The sequence below is a fragment of the Columba livia genome, chromosome 3 (genome assembly GCF_036013475.1).
Source record: "Columba livia isolate bColLiv1 breed racing homer chromosome 3, bColLiv1.pat.W.v2, whole genome shotgun sequence".
NCBI classification, from domain to species: Eukaryota; Metazoa; Chordata; class Aves; order Columbiformes; family Columbidae; genus Columba; species Columba livia.
Window position 1 is genome coordinate 36,460,860 of NC_088604.1, and position 17,628 is coordinate 36,478,487.

General features: G+C 39.2%; 1 protein-coding gene across 8 annotated transcripts in view; it reads left to right on the forward strand.

The window, feature by feature from the left end:
• DOP1A (DOP1 leucine zipper like protein A) overlaps positions 1-17,628 on the forward strand; it is a 65,801-nt gene that overhangs the window by 47,164 nt on the left and 1,009 nt on the right. For 4 of the 8 annotated variants that reach the window (XM_065056398.1, XM_065056401.1, XM_065056400.1 and 1 more), the window contains 17 exons: positions 85-261; positions 2,013-2,138; positions 2,473-2,607; positions 3,137-3,192; positions 3,698-3,802; positions 4,450-4,516; positions 4,752-4,896; positions 5,145-5,224; positions 5,803-5,912; positions 6,070-6,219; positions 7,462-7,523; positions 8,183-8,335; positions 10,035-10,171; positions 11,509-11,564; positions 12,463-12,627; positions 14,135-14,264; positions 16,215-16,274. In XM_065056398.1, coding sequence (XP_064912470.1) covers positions 85-261; positions 2,013-2,138; positions 2,473-2,607; positions 3,137-3,192; positions 3,698-3,802; positions 4,450-4,516; positions 4,752-4,896; positions 5,145-5,224; positions 5,803-5,912; positions 6,070-6,219; positions 7,462-7,523; positions 8,183-8,335; positions 10,035-10,171; positions 11,509-11,564; positions 12,463-12,627; positions 14,135-14,264; positions 16,215-16,274 — 1,914 coding nt within the window. Of the gene's footprint in view, positions 1-84; positions 262-2,012; positions 2,139-2,472; positions 2,608-3,136; positions 3,193-3,697; positions 3,803-4,449; positions 4,517-4,751; positions 4,897-5,144; positions 5,225-5,802; positions 5,913-6,069; positions 6,220-7,461; positions 7,524-8,182; positions 8,336-10,034; positions 10,172-11,508; positions 11,565-12,462; positions 12,628-14,134; positions 14,265-16,214; positions 16,275-17,628 lie in introns of those variants that run through there. The other 4 variants (XM_065056402.1, XM_065056404.1, XM_065056403.1 and 1 more) reach the window with 2 other exon arrangements.

Sequence of the window (17,628 nt, forward strand, 5' to 3'; positions counted from 1 at the left end):
AAGTCTCAGTTTATGCAATTTTACTTATGCTGTTTATGTAGATATTTAATACTCTTCCTCATCTCTCGCCTTCAAATCCACTAGCTTTTAGTTAATGTAGATCAGAAGCACTTGATTGAAGCACGCAATGGGATCCTATCTATCTTGCACATGATCATGTCTTCTGTGACTTTGCTGTGGAGCATCCTTCACCTTGCAGATTCTTCGGAAAAAACTGCTGCTGCTGCTTCCATTACCACTATTAATCTTGGATCGACAAAGGTGAGAATGCCAGAGATAATGTAGTTTAGGTTGTTCTTTAATACCTTTGTCAAACTAAAGCAAATTCCATTCCCTTAAGTATAAATTGAGTTTTAATACCTTTGTCGTCATCTACTCACCCACCCCACAAAGAAGGCTTTTATAAATGGGTATTAAATCTGCTATTAAACTTTATTGTATCAAGACAACGTTTCACCTCTTTACTTTCTACAAAGAAAATTAAGTGCATCCTGAAAAAATTTAAGCCACCCTTTTATGCCTCAAAACAAATAAAATATTAATGTAAAATTTTAACAAATGGGAACTCTCCTCTTAAAACATGTGGTACTCAGACACTTGCAAACTAGTTCCTTATTCATTCAATTCCCATACAGCGATGCCACTGTGCACAGGGAAAAGTCATATCAGATCGTGAGCTGGTAATTGTAAAGAAGAGAACCTGAGAAGGGGTTGAATAAGACTGTACTGAGAACGCTGCTTAGCTCTCTTACTGGAAGCACTTCATGTTATGGAATAGGAAAATGTCATTTAAATTTAAAATATTTTAAAATAAGATTTCTTCATTGAATTTGAATACTATCAGATACTGTTTATGATGATTCTATGATTGAATAAACAAAAAATAACTTACCAAAGACTCTATGTCTTTGCACAGACAGTATCCGTGGTCATATTTGTGCTACCTGTACTTGTTGATAGCCTGCAATATTACTCTACTTCTGTGACAGAAGGATGAACTTTTGTACTCTGGTTAAACTTTAACTCTTCTGCATATCCCACCTTTTCTTTAAGAAAATGGAAATAGAAAATGGATCAAGAATACAGCTCAGGAAATACCTCTCCTGGCTGAAGTGCACCTCAGTAACTTCCGACATGCTTAGAAAATACATTAGTAAGACTTTCAACCTGGAATATTTCAGTCTCTCAGAGTAGCGTGTTATTTCTTTCAGAATTTCCCCACCACCCCTACTACTTTATCTCACTTGCTACAAAGCAAGTTCATCACTATTTGTGGCAGACATCATCTTCCTTTCTTCTTCCTAATTACCTTGTACACATGTGATAACTGTTATACCTCTATTGATACAGTTTTGTCCTGACTAAATGCAAACTATTTTTGCCCCTTCTTGTAGGTCATATTTTTGTAGCACTAATCTTTCTTTTTATAGTTTGAGTTCTGACAGTTTGTGGTACATTTCTTGAAGTAAGGTGTCCAAAACTGGGCATGGTATGTGGTATCTTCTTTCAGGTGAAATATTTAATGTCTTTCATGAGCTGTTGCTATTTATGAACACTCTTTTACCTTTCCTTGCAAAGTCATCGTGGTGAGTTTGTGATCCACTATAATCCCAAGACTCTTTTTCTATAGCACTGCTATCTAAATAGTTTCTCATCCTGAATCACTGAAGTTGTTTATCCCTACCTTTGCATGCAAAGATCAAGCCTTTATTGCAGCTTATCTTCCTTCAGGATGCTTTGTGAGTTTGTACCTTTTTATCAGTTGTGTCCCACTTCATTGTCATTTGCAAATTTAACAAGTATATTTTATCTTCCCTTGTCCTTGTCTTGAATAAAATGATTGAAAAGTGCCAGATGTAGAATAGAGCTTTATGAACCCTGGGAGTGCATCCTTCCAGTTATATAAAAGTTAGTTCTAGTTACTATCCAAGTATGGCTTTATAGCCAGCTGTTTCGAACTTAATGCTGAGGTGCTTATCTAAAGGTGTGCGTCTTCTGCTTCCCCATTTCAGAATTTGAGGCAGCAGATTCTCGAACTCTTGGGTCCAATTTCAATGAATCATGGTGTTCACTTCATGGCTGCTATTGCGTTTGTATGGAATGAAAGGAGGCAAAATAAAAATACTTCTAGGACAAAGGTATGTTTATACTGTAGTGGTCACTTCAAATAGTGGCAATAGCTTTAAGTGATTTAGAAGTAGTAAGGAGAAAATTCAGACATTCCAGTGAAAACGTACATAGTATGTAATATGGAGAATATATTTCTAATTAGCAACTTTACTGTAAGGGAGCTACCAGGTTATTTTAGAATGGGATAATCTTCCTGAATTCTTCAGGAAAAGAACAGTGATTCCAAGTCTCTAGATGAACCATTAGCTACTAACATTTCAATCTTCCGAGGCCACCTGCCTTAATTTTGGCATAGGCAATTGTCTCTGATGATAATCTGTGACATGCATTTGATTCTTTTAGGTTATTCCTTCAGCAGGTGAAGAACAACTTCTACTAGTTGAGCTAGTTCGCTCTATCAGTGTTATGAGAACAGAAACTGTTATACAAACAGTGAAGGAAGTTTTGAAGCAGCCTCCAGCCATAGCAAAGGACAAGGTATGAAAACTGTAGAGATGCTATTGATTTATTTAATATCCTCTTACTGAAGCTTAGAACACTGGTGATATGGATACTTCATTTACAAAGTTGAGCAGTGCAGTGTGAAAATTTTCACAATATGTAACAGATGGATGAACTTTTGAAAGGAAGTCCTACCTTCTTAAGTCATTACCATTTACTGAACAACTCCAGAATCCTGTTTACGGCTTCTGCACAAGATTGTGTTTTGTGAGGATAAGCTGCTCACATTAGGGAGATGGGTGTGCACCCTAGCATCAAATTGTTTTTCCTTCAGGTGGGAAAGATAAGTATGGAAAAGAGGGAATTAAAAAACAAAAAAAAAGAAAAAAATTAATAACTTTCTAGAGAGGTGTCTAAATGGACATTCATAGTATCTTGTTAATGAAGCTATGTCTACAGACACTGCAGTAGCATTATAGCATTGTCAGTTTTGCCCAGGCAAGTAAGGGGAAAAAGAAAGTCACTTTCTTCTTTCTGATGACACTGGTTTCATATCCTTTCCTAGAAACATCTTTCATTGGAAGTCTGCATGTTGCAGTTTTTTTATGCTTATACTCAAAGGTAAGACAAGAAGTTAAATTTTATTTCTGTCATCAAGAAGCAGATAGAAAATTTGATTTTTACATGTTCTTATAATCCCTAGGATGACAAAAAGCCTGTATATATAAATCATGAAGAAAGAATGGTTTGGAACTGTAGGTGTGATAAGAAATAAAAGGGTTTATTTTGTGAGTTCCCTAGTTCTGCATCACCTTTCTTCATGCACCTAAAACTCCTGCAGGAAATCTGCCCCCTGCCCAAGAAAAGCTGATCTATACTGTGCCGTAACTCAGTGGTACCACTCAGCCTTGGACGGAAAAGCATGTCTTTTGAGTATGCTGATCTTCTGCCTTCCCCCTTTTCTTAGTGAATTGATGTAGCCACCTAATATTAAATGAAAAAACAAAGAATCTGTATGAATGTTGATTCGTGATATCTGACAGGAGAACTGTGAGGTAGAAAGCAAGTGGGGAACACCTGCGGGAGATGATGGTTGTTTTGTTGCTATCGCTGCTTTCTCTCTTAGGATTCCAGTGACTAGTTTAGTAGACAGCTGGGCAGCACTGCTGCTTCTGTTAAAGGATTCCATCCAGGTTGGTCTTCCAGCTCCAGGACAGTTCCTCATACTTGGGTAAGTGCTCGTGATATTTGCAATTTCCAAATAAACTCACATTTAAGTGTGTGAAATCATATTGAGGTATTAGTGTTTGCAAGTCTCTAGCACTTATTTTTGAGTGGTAGAACTATTACCTGATTTCTGTAGCCTTTGTCAAATTAGTTTATTCTCTGAGAAATGGTTACATATATTAAATTTTGTCTTATAATGTGATGTAAGCCATGATCTTACCTTACTGATTATTTCAGCAATTCGGGCTCTTTAAACAGTAGGTTTACATTTCTGATTTTTCTTAGAAAATAACTACAATGACTATTTCCTTAAGTATGTGTAGATTTGCAGCCCACTAGAAAGGATTGTTTCCCAGCATGAAAGCTGGTTTTGGAGTGTTAGAAATAAAATGTTGACTATGATTCTCTGTATAAAACTTCAAGGATCATTTTCTTGAACTTCTGGAGTTGTCTTCCATAGTAAACTGTCTCTAAACTTAACTTTAGAAACTTGAAATGGTATTTTCTAGAATATTGATAAGGAGCAATGACTGAAGGTTTAGTAAATAAGTATTGTGCACGTAAATTTCTTCAGATTTGTCCTGGCTCTTAAAACTACTGAATAGTGTATTGTGAAAAGAAAATCCATATCTACTTCCATACCTTTTTCAGTGTTCTTAATGAGTTCATTATGAAAAACCCAAGCCTGGAGAATAAGAAAGATCAAAGAGATCTCCAGGTAAGAAATTTGTTGTATGTCTCTTTTGAAAATATTGAGCAATAAATGCCTGAATGTACTATAATTATCTGATCTATCAGTTCCATAGTCAGAAATGACTCTTTAATATTTTCTACTTAGTACTATTTATAATAGTCAGGCAATATACTATTTATAAATGTCAGGAAAACAAATACAGCCCTTCTGTGCAAAGTTCTTACAATGCTTGGTGTGTTGTTTGTTTGTTTTCTACCAGGATGTAACACACAAGATAGTGGATGCCATTGGGGCAATTGCTGGTTCTTCCTTGGAACAGACCACTTGGCTAAGACGAAACTTAGAGGTTAAGCCTTCCCCCAAGATTATGGTTGATGGAAACAACCTAGAATCAGATGTAGAAGGTAGTTTCATTTTCATCTTTATTTTAAACAAAACAGAAATTACCAGCCCAAAATGAACAAAGAGGGCAGATTTACTGTATTTGACTGCATTAAAAATGCTTCAGTATTGTTCAGACATTAGTATCGTACATACACACTTTGCCAGACACACTGTATCTTCAAAATGTGTGCTATTAAGATATGCTTGTAAGGTAAGCTATGGCTTAAGAAAGCTAACTTTGGACATTTCTTTTGTTATCTTCATTTAGATATGTTGTCTCCAGCAATGGAAACTTCTAACATAACTCCGTCTGTTTATAGTGTCCATGCATTGACCTTACTTTCTGAGGTAAATGTCTCCAAATGTAATAAATACTGTCTTACAATGAACTTCTACATTGTGAAAAGCCTTGGACTAGAAGTGGGAGCAAAGATATTTGATGGGAGACACTGATGTAAATGGATTCTGGGCACTGTCATGTAACGATATATGTAATAAAACTTGGCTAGTAACCCAGTTTCAAAGATTCAGTGAGATAGATGAAGCATAAAGCATGTGCTTTCATGTTTGTAGTATAGGAAACTTTTTTTAGTGGAAAACTTTGTGTTGTTAGTGGCATGTGTTATTTACTACTGATAAACTGCAGTCAATCTTGGATTTTTGTTTTCTTTTTTTTAAAGAAATTTATTTGTAGCTTATTGTGGTAGAGTGCTTTGCCCAGGGGCTTATGCTTCTGTGTTTTTACCTTAGTTTGTTTTAGAAACAATGGGATCTTTATACTCTAGATTTTGTATAGTACCTGAAATTGGGTCACTTCTGTTGTCAACTTGAACATTCAGCATAGGACATTTTACCAAAAAATACTGAATAGTAGATAAAAAGCAATTTGAGAGTGCATGATAACATACCTTCCTCTCATTTTATAGGTTTTGGCTCATCTCTTGGATATGGTCTTCTACAGTGATGAAAAAGAGAGGGTTATTCCTTTGCTTGTAAATATTATGCACTATGTTGTTCCCTACCTCCGTAATCACAGGTATTTTTACAGTTTATTGGATTGATGTAGATCTCTACAGCCAGTTGAAATGTGCTGGGTGACACTTAACAGGCCTGATGAGGATTAGATGTCTGTCAAACTTTATAGAAAGTAGCAACTCAAAATAGTTTAATATTGACTTTCTTATTTTGTTTAGCGCTCACAATGCATCCAGCTACCGAGCCTGTGTCCAGTTATTAAGCAGTCTTAGTGGGTATCAGTATACAAGAAGAGCATGGAAAAAGGAAGCATTTGACCTCTTTATGGATTCCAGTTTCTTCCAGATGGATGCTTCGTGTGTTAACCAGTAAGACTTCCTTGTTTCTGCTTATATTGTTGGCTGTTACAAGTGTCATGTATACCATTGCACAAGAGTATGTATAATGTGGACCAAAATTTCCCATCAGATCCCTGTTAAGGTAAATAAAAAGTGATCATCTGTGTTTTAGATTACTAGGTGAAATGTGAAACTCACATACGTAAGGTATATTTCTGTGCACAAGTCTTATTTTTTCTCAATTTCAAGATTTTTTTTTTATTTATTTTTTAATATGAGGAAAAAGTGGTTAATGTTTTATAGAATCATGGGATGGTTTGGGTTGGAAGAGACCTTAAAGATCATGTAGTTCTAACGCTGTTGCCATGGGCAGGGACACCTTCCACTAGACCAGGGTGTTCAAAGCCACATCCAGCCTCGCCCTGAACACTGCCAGGGATGGGGCACCCACAACTTCTCTGGGAAGCCTCACCATCCTCACAGTAAAAAAATTATTCCTGGTGTCTCATATAAATCTGTCCTCTTTCAGTTTAAAACCATTACCCTTCATCCTGTTACTATACTCCCTGATAAAGAATCCCTCCTTATCTTGCCAGCAGGTCCCCTTTTTAAGTACTGAAAGGCGGCTCTAAGGTCTGCCTGGAGCCTTCTCTTCTCCAGGCCGAACAAGCCCAACTCTCTCAGCCTTTCCTCTCAGCAGAGATGTTCCAGCCCTCTGACCATCTTGGTGGCCTCCTCTGGACCTTCTCCATCAGATCTATGTCTTTCCTGTACTGAGGGCTCCAGAGCTGGACACAGGACTCCAGGTGGGGTCTCACCAGAGCAGAGGGGCAGAATCACTTCCCTTGACTTGCTGGTCACCCTTCTTTTCATGCAGCCCAAGACACAATTGGCTTTCTGGGCTGTGATCACACATTGCCAGCTCGTATTCAATTTTTCATCCACCAGCACCCCAAGTCCTTCTCCTCAGGGCTGCTCTCGGTCCACTCACTGCCCAGCCTGTGTCCATGTTTGGGGTTGTTCTGAACCAGGTGCAGGACTTTGCACTTGGCCCAGTCTTTCTGAATGGTATCCCTTATTTTCTTTGAGAAGGGAGTTTGAGAAATATAGCTGTACTTTCAGATCAAATCGCACCAAGTAGAAGGTATCTATGCAGCAGAGAGCTTGGATTGGAAGCCTGAATTAAAAGAGCAGAAAAAGCTCTGTAAATATTCCTGTAAATTCCTGCCCTTTTCTCGCTTTCCTGATTTGTGTACAATCTTCCTCTTTTAGTTGGAGAGCTATTATGGATAATTTGATGACACATGACAAAACCACATTCAGAGATTTGATGAGTAAGTATTTATTGATGTAGTAGTGACTTTTAAAAAAGGGAAAACAAATATCTTGAAGAAAACGTTTGTTCAACATTTATTCCAATCTGATTTATTCAATGTTTTTAATGTTTTCTTCAACTACTTGTTTCTGGAGATCCATAAATAAGATAACTTAAAGTGAGGGAATTTTAGACTATCCTGGCACACAGTGAATTTTGCCTATATGGCAAATTTGATGAAGCAGAGTGGGTGGGGGTGTGTTCTGTTGGTTTGGGGTTGGCTTTCTTGTTGTTTGCTTTCTGGTTTGAGGGGTTTTTGTGTTTGAGGGGTGTTTGTTTGTTTTTTAAGATCTGACACTAACTCTGCTTAAGAAATAATTGATTCTGTGTGTTCCAAACTTCTGAGCATCTGCACCTACTAATCATATTTTTTTTAAAATGGCTACACTCCCTCCCAAAAGCCCCCAAACCCAGGCACTATTGTATATACTTACAAGTTATTTTCAGCATGTATTTTAAACCACTGTGGTTAAAAATACAAATTGAAGAACATGCATCTTCTTAACATGTGCTTTTGAACTACATTAATGCAATGGAAGTAAGAGTTATTTGTGCCTTAAAGTGAAACAGAAGGGAAATCTTGAAGTTTGTCTCTTCACTCTGTGTTTTCTCTTTCAGCACGAGTGGCTGTGGCTCAGAGCAGTTCACTCAACCTGTTTGCAAACAGAGAGGTGGAGCTGGAACAGCGTGCGATGCTCCTGAAGAGACTGGCTTTCGCAATTTTTAGTAGTGAGATAGACCAATACCAGAAATACCTTCCAGACATACAAGGTCAGTAAATATGTATAATTTAGTTGAACTCTGATGTAAACTGAGGAATATTTGTATGACAGGGTAACTGCAGGTAGATTTCTCCCCTGGAAATCAGTGTGTGGTATCACAGTATCACACAGTATCACAGTATGTTTGGGATTGGAAGGGACCTTAAAAGATCATCTAGTCCAATCCCCCTGCTGGAGCAGGAACGCCTAGGTGAGGTCGCACAGGAACATGTCCAGGCGGGTTTTGAATGTCTCCAGAGGAGGAGACTCCACAACCTCCCTGGGCAGCCTGTTCAGTGCTCTGGCACCCTCACTGAGAAGAAGTTTCTTCTCAAATTTAAGCGGAACCTCTTGTGTTCCAGCTTGATCCCATTGCCCCTTGTCCTACCATTGTTTGCCACCGAGAAGAGCCTGGCTCCATCCTCATGGCACTCACCCTTTATATATTTATAAACATTAATAAGGTCCCCCCTTAGTCTCCTCTTCTCCAAACTAAAGAGACCCAGCTCCCTCAGCCTTTCTTCATAAGGGAGGTGCTCCACTGTGGTACTGTTTCCATGACGGGATGCAAAGTTTCTGCAGACTTTGGTTAGAACATTTTAAATGATAACAAAGTGCACAGACTGTGTGATTACCAGTTAACTTCTATCCAGATTATTTTACTGATCTGTCATTTTATACCTCGATCGATGTCCTTTGGTACCTGTAGCATGCATTTTGACATGAACATCTGAGATGTAAAAACCTGTCGGCCAGGAACAAATAGGAAGGCTGATCTTGAAGTTTTGAATTCTGGACTTCTTCAGCTGTTTGTTCTGTTGTGCTTTTTATCTGTCCTACTGAAAAATCTATCTGTCCACTGAAAAATATCTCTTCCAGTGACCTTTTACATTAAGTGATTTGGAATGGGAGCTGATTAGGTTTTTTTCTAAGATGATGCAAATAGTTACAGCAGCAGCTTCTAGATATATTATCTTTTAGTGCTGCCAAGGTGGACACTTTTGTCTCTTCCTCTGTATGGAAAGTCAATTTCATCATCATTCTTGTTTTGATTGTTCCATGATTTATTCTTTGGAGCTTTGTGTTTTGGTGTTTGTGGGATTTTTTTTGTGTTTTGTGGGGATTTGTGGGGGCGTGTTTTTGTTCGTTTGTTTTTCCCAGTCAAGTCAGTATTTGTGTTTACTATGTTCAGGTGGTTTTACTGGTCTGAACTGTGAAGTGCGTGTGTTGGTTTGACTGAAAACGTTCTTTATGGATCTGCCTCTTTATATGTTGAATGCATGGAGGTGGTTATTGTTAAATAAGAACGTATCATCCTTGTGTAATATCCCATGTCCTGTGAAGATGCAGCCGTTTAATAACAATGATATATCCTAGCTGTTCAGGCTGTTGTATTGTTTGAAATCTGTTAACTCCTCTTTTTGTAACGGGTGAAACTCTGCATAAGGTGAGCAAAATTCCCAGATGCATTTGTGTGGAGAACTTTACTCAAAATATGCAACTGCACTGTTTTGAGGTTTCTTGCTTTTGTTCACTGCTTGGTGAAAGTGGTTACTTTTTATGTTGACAGAATAAAACTGTAGCAAGGTACTGAAACAGTAATATGGCAGATACTTAAAAAACTGAAAATTGAGAGTAAATTGGGAAAGGAGAAAATGTTAGTTGGAATTATTCTGAACTGAGGAAACCTTCTTGGCTTTTTGTTTCAGAAAGGCTGGTAGAAAGTCTCCGTTTGCCACAGGTGCCCACCCTTCATTCCCAAGTGTTCCTGTTTTTCAGAGTATTGCTTTTAAGAATGTCTCCGCAGCACCTTACCTCACTTTGGCCGACCATGATCACTGAACTGGTGAGCTGCAGTTAGCATTCGTGATTTGGAAGGATGGTGCAAATTTGAGGCACAACCTCATTCCTCCTCAACACATTTAGGAAAATCTCTTCTAGATATTGTGCATGTAAAAGTACAGTGGACACAAATTGAAAGCTAATTTACTTTCGTAGTTGTGATATCTATTTTTTGCAACCAGGTAGAATACCTGTTGGCTTATGCTATTTAAGCTGTTCAGATGTCTCCTGAATTAAATTTTTCTTTACCCTCATTGTTCCCTACTGACTTCTGCTTCAGTTTCTGCCTACATACGTGTACCTTCTCCACCATTCCCACTCCTGCCCTGCTCAGTGTTCCCTGTTTCTACTCCCCTGGTCATTCAGCCTTCTTCCTCCAGCAATGAGGGTGAGAAGCCGCATAAAGTAGGAGTCAGAATCCATGTTATATTGGCAATTGATGGTCATTCAGGCCACATTGTGGCTGAAATTTTGTAACTGGATTTATACAAGGCTTGACTCAGCTTTCTTCTTTCTCGTTTTTTACTCTGCATAACAAGACAGGATAAACATCAGTTTTCAGAGTTGCTACCTGTGGAGTCTCCATTGTTGGCTGTTTTACACACCATTTTGGGTTTCAGCTTTGGCAGTGGGAATGGAGGAGAGTGGTCGGTGTGTCCTGTGTTCCGTTTAGCTTGTGTTAGCCAAGGAGTTCCCAGGGGACTGTCTGACGCAGACAGCAAATCAGAATCACTGGGGTTTTTTTGTATCTGTAGAAGTCTGACCTAGCACTTAAACACAGATCTAAGCAATAGAAGGAAAAAAGCTATATGAGGTATTTTGAAGAACAAGTGCATTGTTTTAGCAATAGATACATTTAATTTTGAGTCTGTCAATAGTGTAAGTATTAGGAAACCCATACTACTTAGTGTGGCCCTCTGATTCCTGTGCTGTCCCCTGGCTTTCACACCAGTCCTGGAACTTCTTTCAGTGGACAGGACTGTGTTACTTTTGGGAATTCACATCTGATCTCGACTGCTCCATTGCATGATTCTTTATTATCTTTTCCATCTGGCCTTACTCTCTCTCTAACTGTTGGAGGGGATTTGCCTCTGAGAGCTTTCCTGCCCATAAAAGAGACAGTTTCTTATGGCCCTTGTGCTACTCAGGCTGTATATAAGGGATAAAAGAGCTTTAGGGTGCCAGTGTCCACTCATATTTCAAGGAGTTATATCATCATCCAGGAATGGAAATAAAGCTCCAAACAGTTTCTCTAGGGCTTATTACTTAGGTCTCCCCACAGCATTTTCCTGAGTCACAGTCCATAAAAAATGGTATTAACATGTAGCATTTAATCCTCAGGTACAAGTGTTTTTACTGATGGAACAGGAACTCACTGCTGATGAAGACATCTCCAGGTAAATTTACAAACTTCCCATTTGTTTAACTGGATAGTAGTCTTCTGGCGTGCTTATGGGCAGTCGAGTCATTCTTTAGAATAATTTGTCTTAGAAAGAATTGTCAAGCTCAAATGAGAAGGACAAGTAAAGGGTGGTTCCGTCTCACTGCAGTACCAGGGACATACTGTTCAGGACAAACCAAAACAAAATCCCACTGTCAGATGGCTCATAAACCACTCATGAGAATTATGCAATAAAAGTGTGTTGGTTCTTATAGTGTCTTCCTGGCTAAAATGACACTGCTTCTGCAATTAAAATATGCATGGCAGGACTTTATAGCTTTTCTGTATCATTCACTTATTTAGAATAAGACTGCATTTTTTTTGTCTAAACAAAAATGTGCTTTCTTCTAGTGTTAAAAAGGCAAAAATGAGGTAGATAATTTTTGTTTTCTTATCCATTTCTATGCCGTTTGCATTCTTCGGCACAGTATGATGCAATTTCAGTGAATGCTAGCAATAGAGGCAGGTATCTCAAGAGAACAGGAGGACTTACTTGCCCAAGACTTGTTCTTCATTTTTTTTCTAGATTCTCTTTGTTCTTTTGAAGAACTTTTCCCTAAAATAAAGTAATATCAGCATGAGCGGCAATTTTAAACTTTCTCTTAATTTGGACATCTGATGGGCATGAGATACAGTGTATCATCTTTATTATATATTAACATATTATTATATATATACATAAACATAGAACTGCACCCATAGCACAGACTTGCTGTGTTCTGGTTTGATTTGTGGATTCAGCATTAAGTTGGTAAACAAAGAGCTGTGTGTTTGTAAAGGCAGGTGAGAAAGGTGATGTTCCCATAGTGGCAAAAGGCTGTTAGGACTCACCTGCCTGCTGTAATTTATTTTAGAACTTCTGGCCCATCTGTTGCTGGTCTGGAGACGACGTACACAGGTGGCAATGGTTTCTCCACATCCTACAACAGCCAGAGATGGCTGAACCTGTACTTGTCTGCTTGCAAGTTTCTGGACTTGGCCCTCGCATTACCATCCGAAAACCTCCCGCAGTTTCAGATGTGAGTAGAAGACACTGTCATTTAAGGTTTTTTTTAGGATTGTCCATGCTTCTTTGTAAAATTCTAGTGTATAAAAATCTTTGTTTTCCTGTTTCCTTTCATTTTCTGGCCTTTACCCAGAGCAGCCCACAGTTCATTCCCTTCCAGTGTCAGAGCGGCCCCACGAGTGAATGATGCTACACACCAAATGAGTTTAAGCTGCTTTGATTTAGCCTGTGGCAAGACATTCTCCACACTTGTGAACTAATTAGTAATAGTGATTTATTCAAATGTTTTATTTTTAAAGTATTTAGTTGCAATAATGTCTAAGAACTCAAAATCCACCCACATGTCTCAGTGACTAATGCATGAGATGAGACAACCGTGTCATCTCAGCATGACTCACTTAAATTACTCCTGCGTGATTTGTCTGGAAGATGTTGCAACAAATCTGTCAGTGCAGGGGACCCCATAGGTTTTTCTTGGTCAGTAGTATCCATGTGTGCAAACTGGTTCTGCAGTGCCTCTGCAGTCTTGCCCTGTTGAAAAAAACAATGAATGCAAAACAACTGGTGTTTGCTGAAGACCCTAGAAATGAGAAGCCACCAAGGACAAAAGAAAGTATCTAGTGTCTTCCTTTACACTGCACAGCAGTGACTGTGTGAGAGCTGATGCCCTGGCTCTGCTCTGGAGACGTTTGGTCACCTCTAATTAACCTGGTCTTCAAAGACACTAGAGGGTGGTAAGACCTGTGCACACTTTGTCAGTTTGTGGCTTATAGTATTCCTAAATCTAAAGCTAATCTTGAGGGTTATTTCTTCTGTGTTCTGGGGATTTGATTAATCATTCTCAGTCAGTTCTCCAAGCTGTTCTAATCGCCGTTATTAGCCAACCTAGTTCTATGTAGGTCATTACTGTGCGTTTCTGGGAAGATGATAGTCACGCTGAATCACTCTCTTTTACAGAATTCTCATGGAGTCTTGGATTGAAGTTTTAAGGACAGAAACTTTTATTTCCTTTATAGTTTATAATGCAAGTACCTGGTCCTTGCAGTGCAGTGTGTGTGTGGGAATGGTCCACTTGGTCACGTAGTAGAATAATGAATTTCTGCTATCAACATGGTATATGGAGAACATTTCGTGTGTTAGAGGAAGCGTTGCAAATGTGCAGCAAAGTGTTTTAAGTAACTTACATATTTTAATTCAGAATTGCTTTCAGTTTTCTTGCACACAATGCAGATGTGAATACTTCTGGTTTTAGCTTCTCTGCCTTACATTGCTCTTGGCATCCTTTAAGAAACTCTAAAGGAAAAAAAACCGCTACATTCTCAGCCATGTTACCTCTTTTCAGAATGTGCCTTCACTATTTTTTCTTGTCAAAGACTGATGTTTTTTATGGGGGTTGTTTCCCCCTTGCCTTTCGTCTTTGATATTTAATGAGGTTTCTTCACCCACTTGTATTTTTAGATCTAGCAGAAAAGCCTGAATGTTCAGTAGGGATAATGGTTGCTTGTGTTGTCTCTTGACAGGTATCGTTGGGCCTTTATTCCGGAAGCTTCAGATGATTCGGGCTTGGAAGTACGAAGACAGGGTACACATCAGAGGGAATTCAAACCATATGTGGTGCGTCTAGCAAAACTGCTGCGAAAAAAAGCAAAGGTATGTCGCTTTCTTTCAGTTTTGCTTTTCATTGAAAACTTTGATATACAGTAACTCACAGCACTGTTTCATTTTGGATATTTTGTATTTTTTTAACAATGAAGAATGGAAAGGAGCTCATCTGGTGTGGTAGATTCCTACTGGAGAAATCTCAAGTCAGTTTCAGGCAAAAACCACACACAGGGATGTAAAACAAAAGGAAAAAAAAAAAAGCTTGACAAACAAAAAAAAACTTGCAATGGTCAAAAAAACCATGATGGTCAGTGACTTTGGAGTTTCCAATTAAAAGTATTATTTGATTAAAAAGTAAAAATATGCTTCAATGTCTAATATATTTTAAGATAAAATCACTTTTAAATAGTCATATATGTGTATACTAGTATAACTAGCTACTTTTTAAAGTAGAAAAGCATTTTTTATGAATAATCACATTTAAATGTGAGGAAAACTGTTGCATTCTAAAAACAACAGAACCAAAAGTTCTGAGACTGTGCTGAGCCGGGGAGGGCTGAATTTCTTCCCCAAAGCAGTGACAATGAATGGAAGATGGCAGAGAGCAGTAGAAACAGTTCTGTGAGAATCTGGCTGCACAGTTTGCAGGGTGGGAGCAGAATTAGGGCTGTCGTGGGCGTTGGTGTGTGAGGTAAATGAACACCCTGGTTTGGGTGGGGTGGAGGCCTGGTCTGCTCCTGAGCTGCTGGCAGCTGGACAGGCCCTGTCCCAGGGAGTTCCCTTCTGCTGCCACAAATAAGAAAATAGGTGTTGGATACTTTGCTGCTTCTGCTGTGAGGAGAGAGCCCTTGGCAGGCACTTCACTGGGAAGCCTTGCTGGGCGGGCCAGGGAAAACAGGGAGAAAGCTGGAAGCCATATGGGAAAGAGCTTTGAAATGTCATTCTTGGGTTTCCCTCCAAATAGATGGCGTTGCCAGGGCTGTAACACTGGCAGCTTGTTGTAGCTGCTGCATTTACAATCTCTAATGAATGTTTTCCTTGAATAAAGAAATGACTGCTGATACACAAGGGGCTACGTAAACTTCAGGGATAACTTAGTTCTAGGCAGATCGGAACTATTCATGCAAGGCTTGCAGCTACAGGGGATAAAACAAATATCTGAAGCACATCTGCATTCTTCGTTTTATTGGTTTTTGAACCATGAAGATGAGACTAAAATTCTCTTCTCGCATGTATAAAAGAATAATCAGTTTGAACTGACTGCTAATCAGGTGTAGCTTCTAACCCTGGTGTTCAACGTAGTGTGCTGTACCTGTTAGAAAGTTTTCACACTCCAAATACTCTCATTGCGTGAATTATAAATTACATATGATATGTAAAATATACATGCTGGTAAGTACTGTATGTTGAGATAAATGCCTGAAGTCAGGACTTCCACAGTATGCTTCAAGAAGATAGAAAAATTCATGGAATTTCTGGAACCCCCTGGTCATGGCAGCAGTTGCACACTGTGAGACATAGCTAAGGGTACAATGATGAGAGGAACATGAGGTAACAAATATTGACTTCCAGGCCGTTTCTTCTTTGTGCAGAGGAGAATACTGTTGCATATAGCTGTGAGTTTTTCTTAGAAATTAACTGTTTCTGAGCAATGTGTTCCAGTGGATTTTAGTTTTCCTTCAGGGCACTCTGATGGATGCTCAGATTCATGTAGTATTGTGTTGCTCGGGCTGTGTTCTCTGAAGAAAATGTGTTAAAAACCTCCTGCAGCACTACTGGCAATAAATGGAAGACCAAAGTGGCAGTGCTGTTGTTGTCTAAGAGTGTCTTAGCCACACCAGCCCCAGAGTCTGCAGTTTCTGGACCAGGGACTCTTTGGGGTGGGTCATTTTCTGGCCAAAGCACAGCACCCAACCAAGCAACTGCACAGCCTTCATGGCAAAGTGTTATTTTGATATATGAAATGCAGTCTGAAAGTTCTCCTCTTTCCTTCCACAGGACAAGCAGGAGGACTTTAAGACGGTGGTTTTGGAGGGATTGGAGATGGCCAAGCATCAGGTGAGGGTGGCCTTTGATGCTTGAGTTGTGAAACAAGCTCAACATAATACCATCACCTCAATGCCCTGGGCACTATTTAGCTTCCTGTAGGAACTGAGAGATCAGTCTTGTAAGAGGACAAACTTGAGAGATCTTTTGAAGTGAAAGAGTCATGAGGGCCCTTATTTTTGTAGATAACTAAAAGAATTATTTTAAAGTTGATTTCCTATATAAAATAGATTACAACAAGGTAGTGTTACGTCTAAGAAGGATCATTATTGCAAATTATTATAAAATTAAGTTGTAAAATCATTTTTGCCAAACAGCAAGTGTGAAACACACAATCCCTCATCCAGTCTCTGTCAAATTAACTGTTGTTTTTAGCATCGGAGGAATTAGTGGTGTTTGCCAAGGTAACTGCCATGAGGAAATTACTTGGACAGATTGTATTCCATTTGTCAGAGAGAGAATTAGAACTTGCACGTGCAGCCCATTTGATTGTCAGCTGTGTAACACTGACCCTGGCTGTGTGCTGCAGTTAGTCTGTGCTCACCACTGAGTAATACTAAGCCCCGTAGGGAACCAGTACAGAAAAGCCTGTCCTCTGTGAATCCAGTGTGAAATTTTTAAAGGAGAAACTTTAAAAACTGGTAACTTCATTAGAAGTAGGAGGCAGCAACATCTCTTCCTGTGTTGGAATAGTCTTCTCTTTGTTCTATTTCATTATGAGTGTTTCTTTTCTTGAGACTTTGTAGAGAATAAAGAGTAGAGCTAGGACAGCACTCTTCTATGACCGGGAGCCAAACCACCAGATTAAAATTCAACATGAATGTATTTAGTATTTTAACCTTATTGCTTTTTGTGAAACGGATGTCATGTAGGCTCCAGTTGCTTCATTTAAAGGGCAAAAACTATTATTTGCAGAAGTTTCATCTCTTGAAGAAAATCGGTTTGCTCAAAGGCTGTGCAGTGGGCAACCCTCACCTCCCGCTGCTGCCCCTTCCCTTTGCTCTCCCTCCATCACCAAACCAGCTCCTTTGGAGCTGGGCAGCCCCTGGGGCTCTCGCACCCCTGCCTGGGCAGAGGTGGATCAGGAGGTGGCTCTCCTTGATGTGGCCTTTGTGCTCCCTTCCTCTTCCTCACAGAATAAAAACCAGCATTGCTGGAACTCTGGTTCACTCTAGAAGGTCTCCCTGTTACTGTCAGTAACAGTCCAAACAAAGTGTTTGTGGTGGTGTTATCTAGATTTGAATGTTTTTTGACTCAAAAAAAAAAAAATAGTGAAGGGTACCTTATAAGCAGCTGGGTGTTAGTGCTCAGGTATTTTAGCATGCAGATATTTAAGGCAACCCCTAACAGGGGGACTGACACTGCC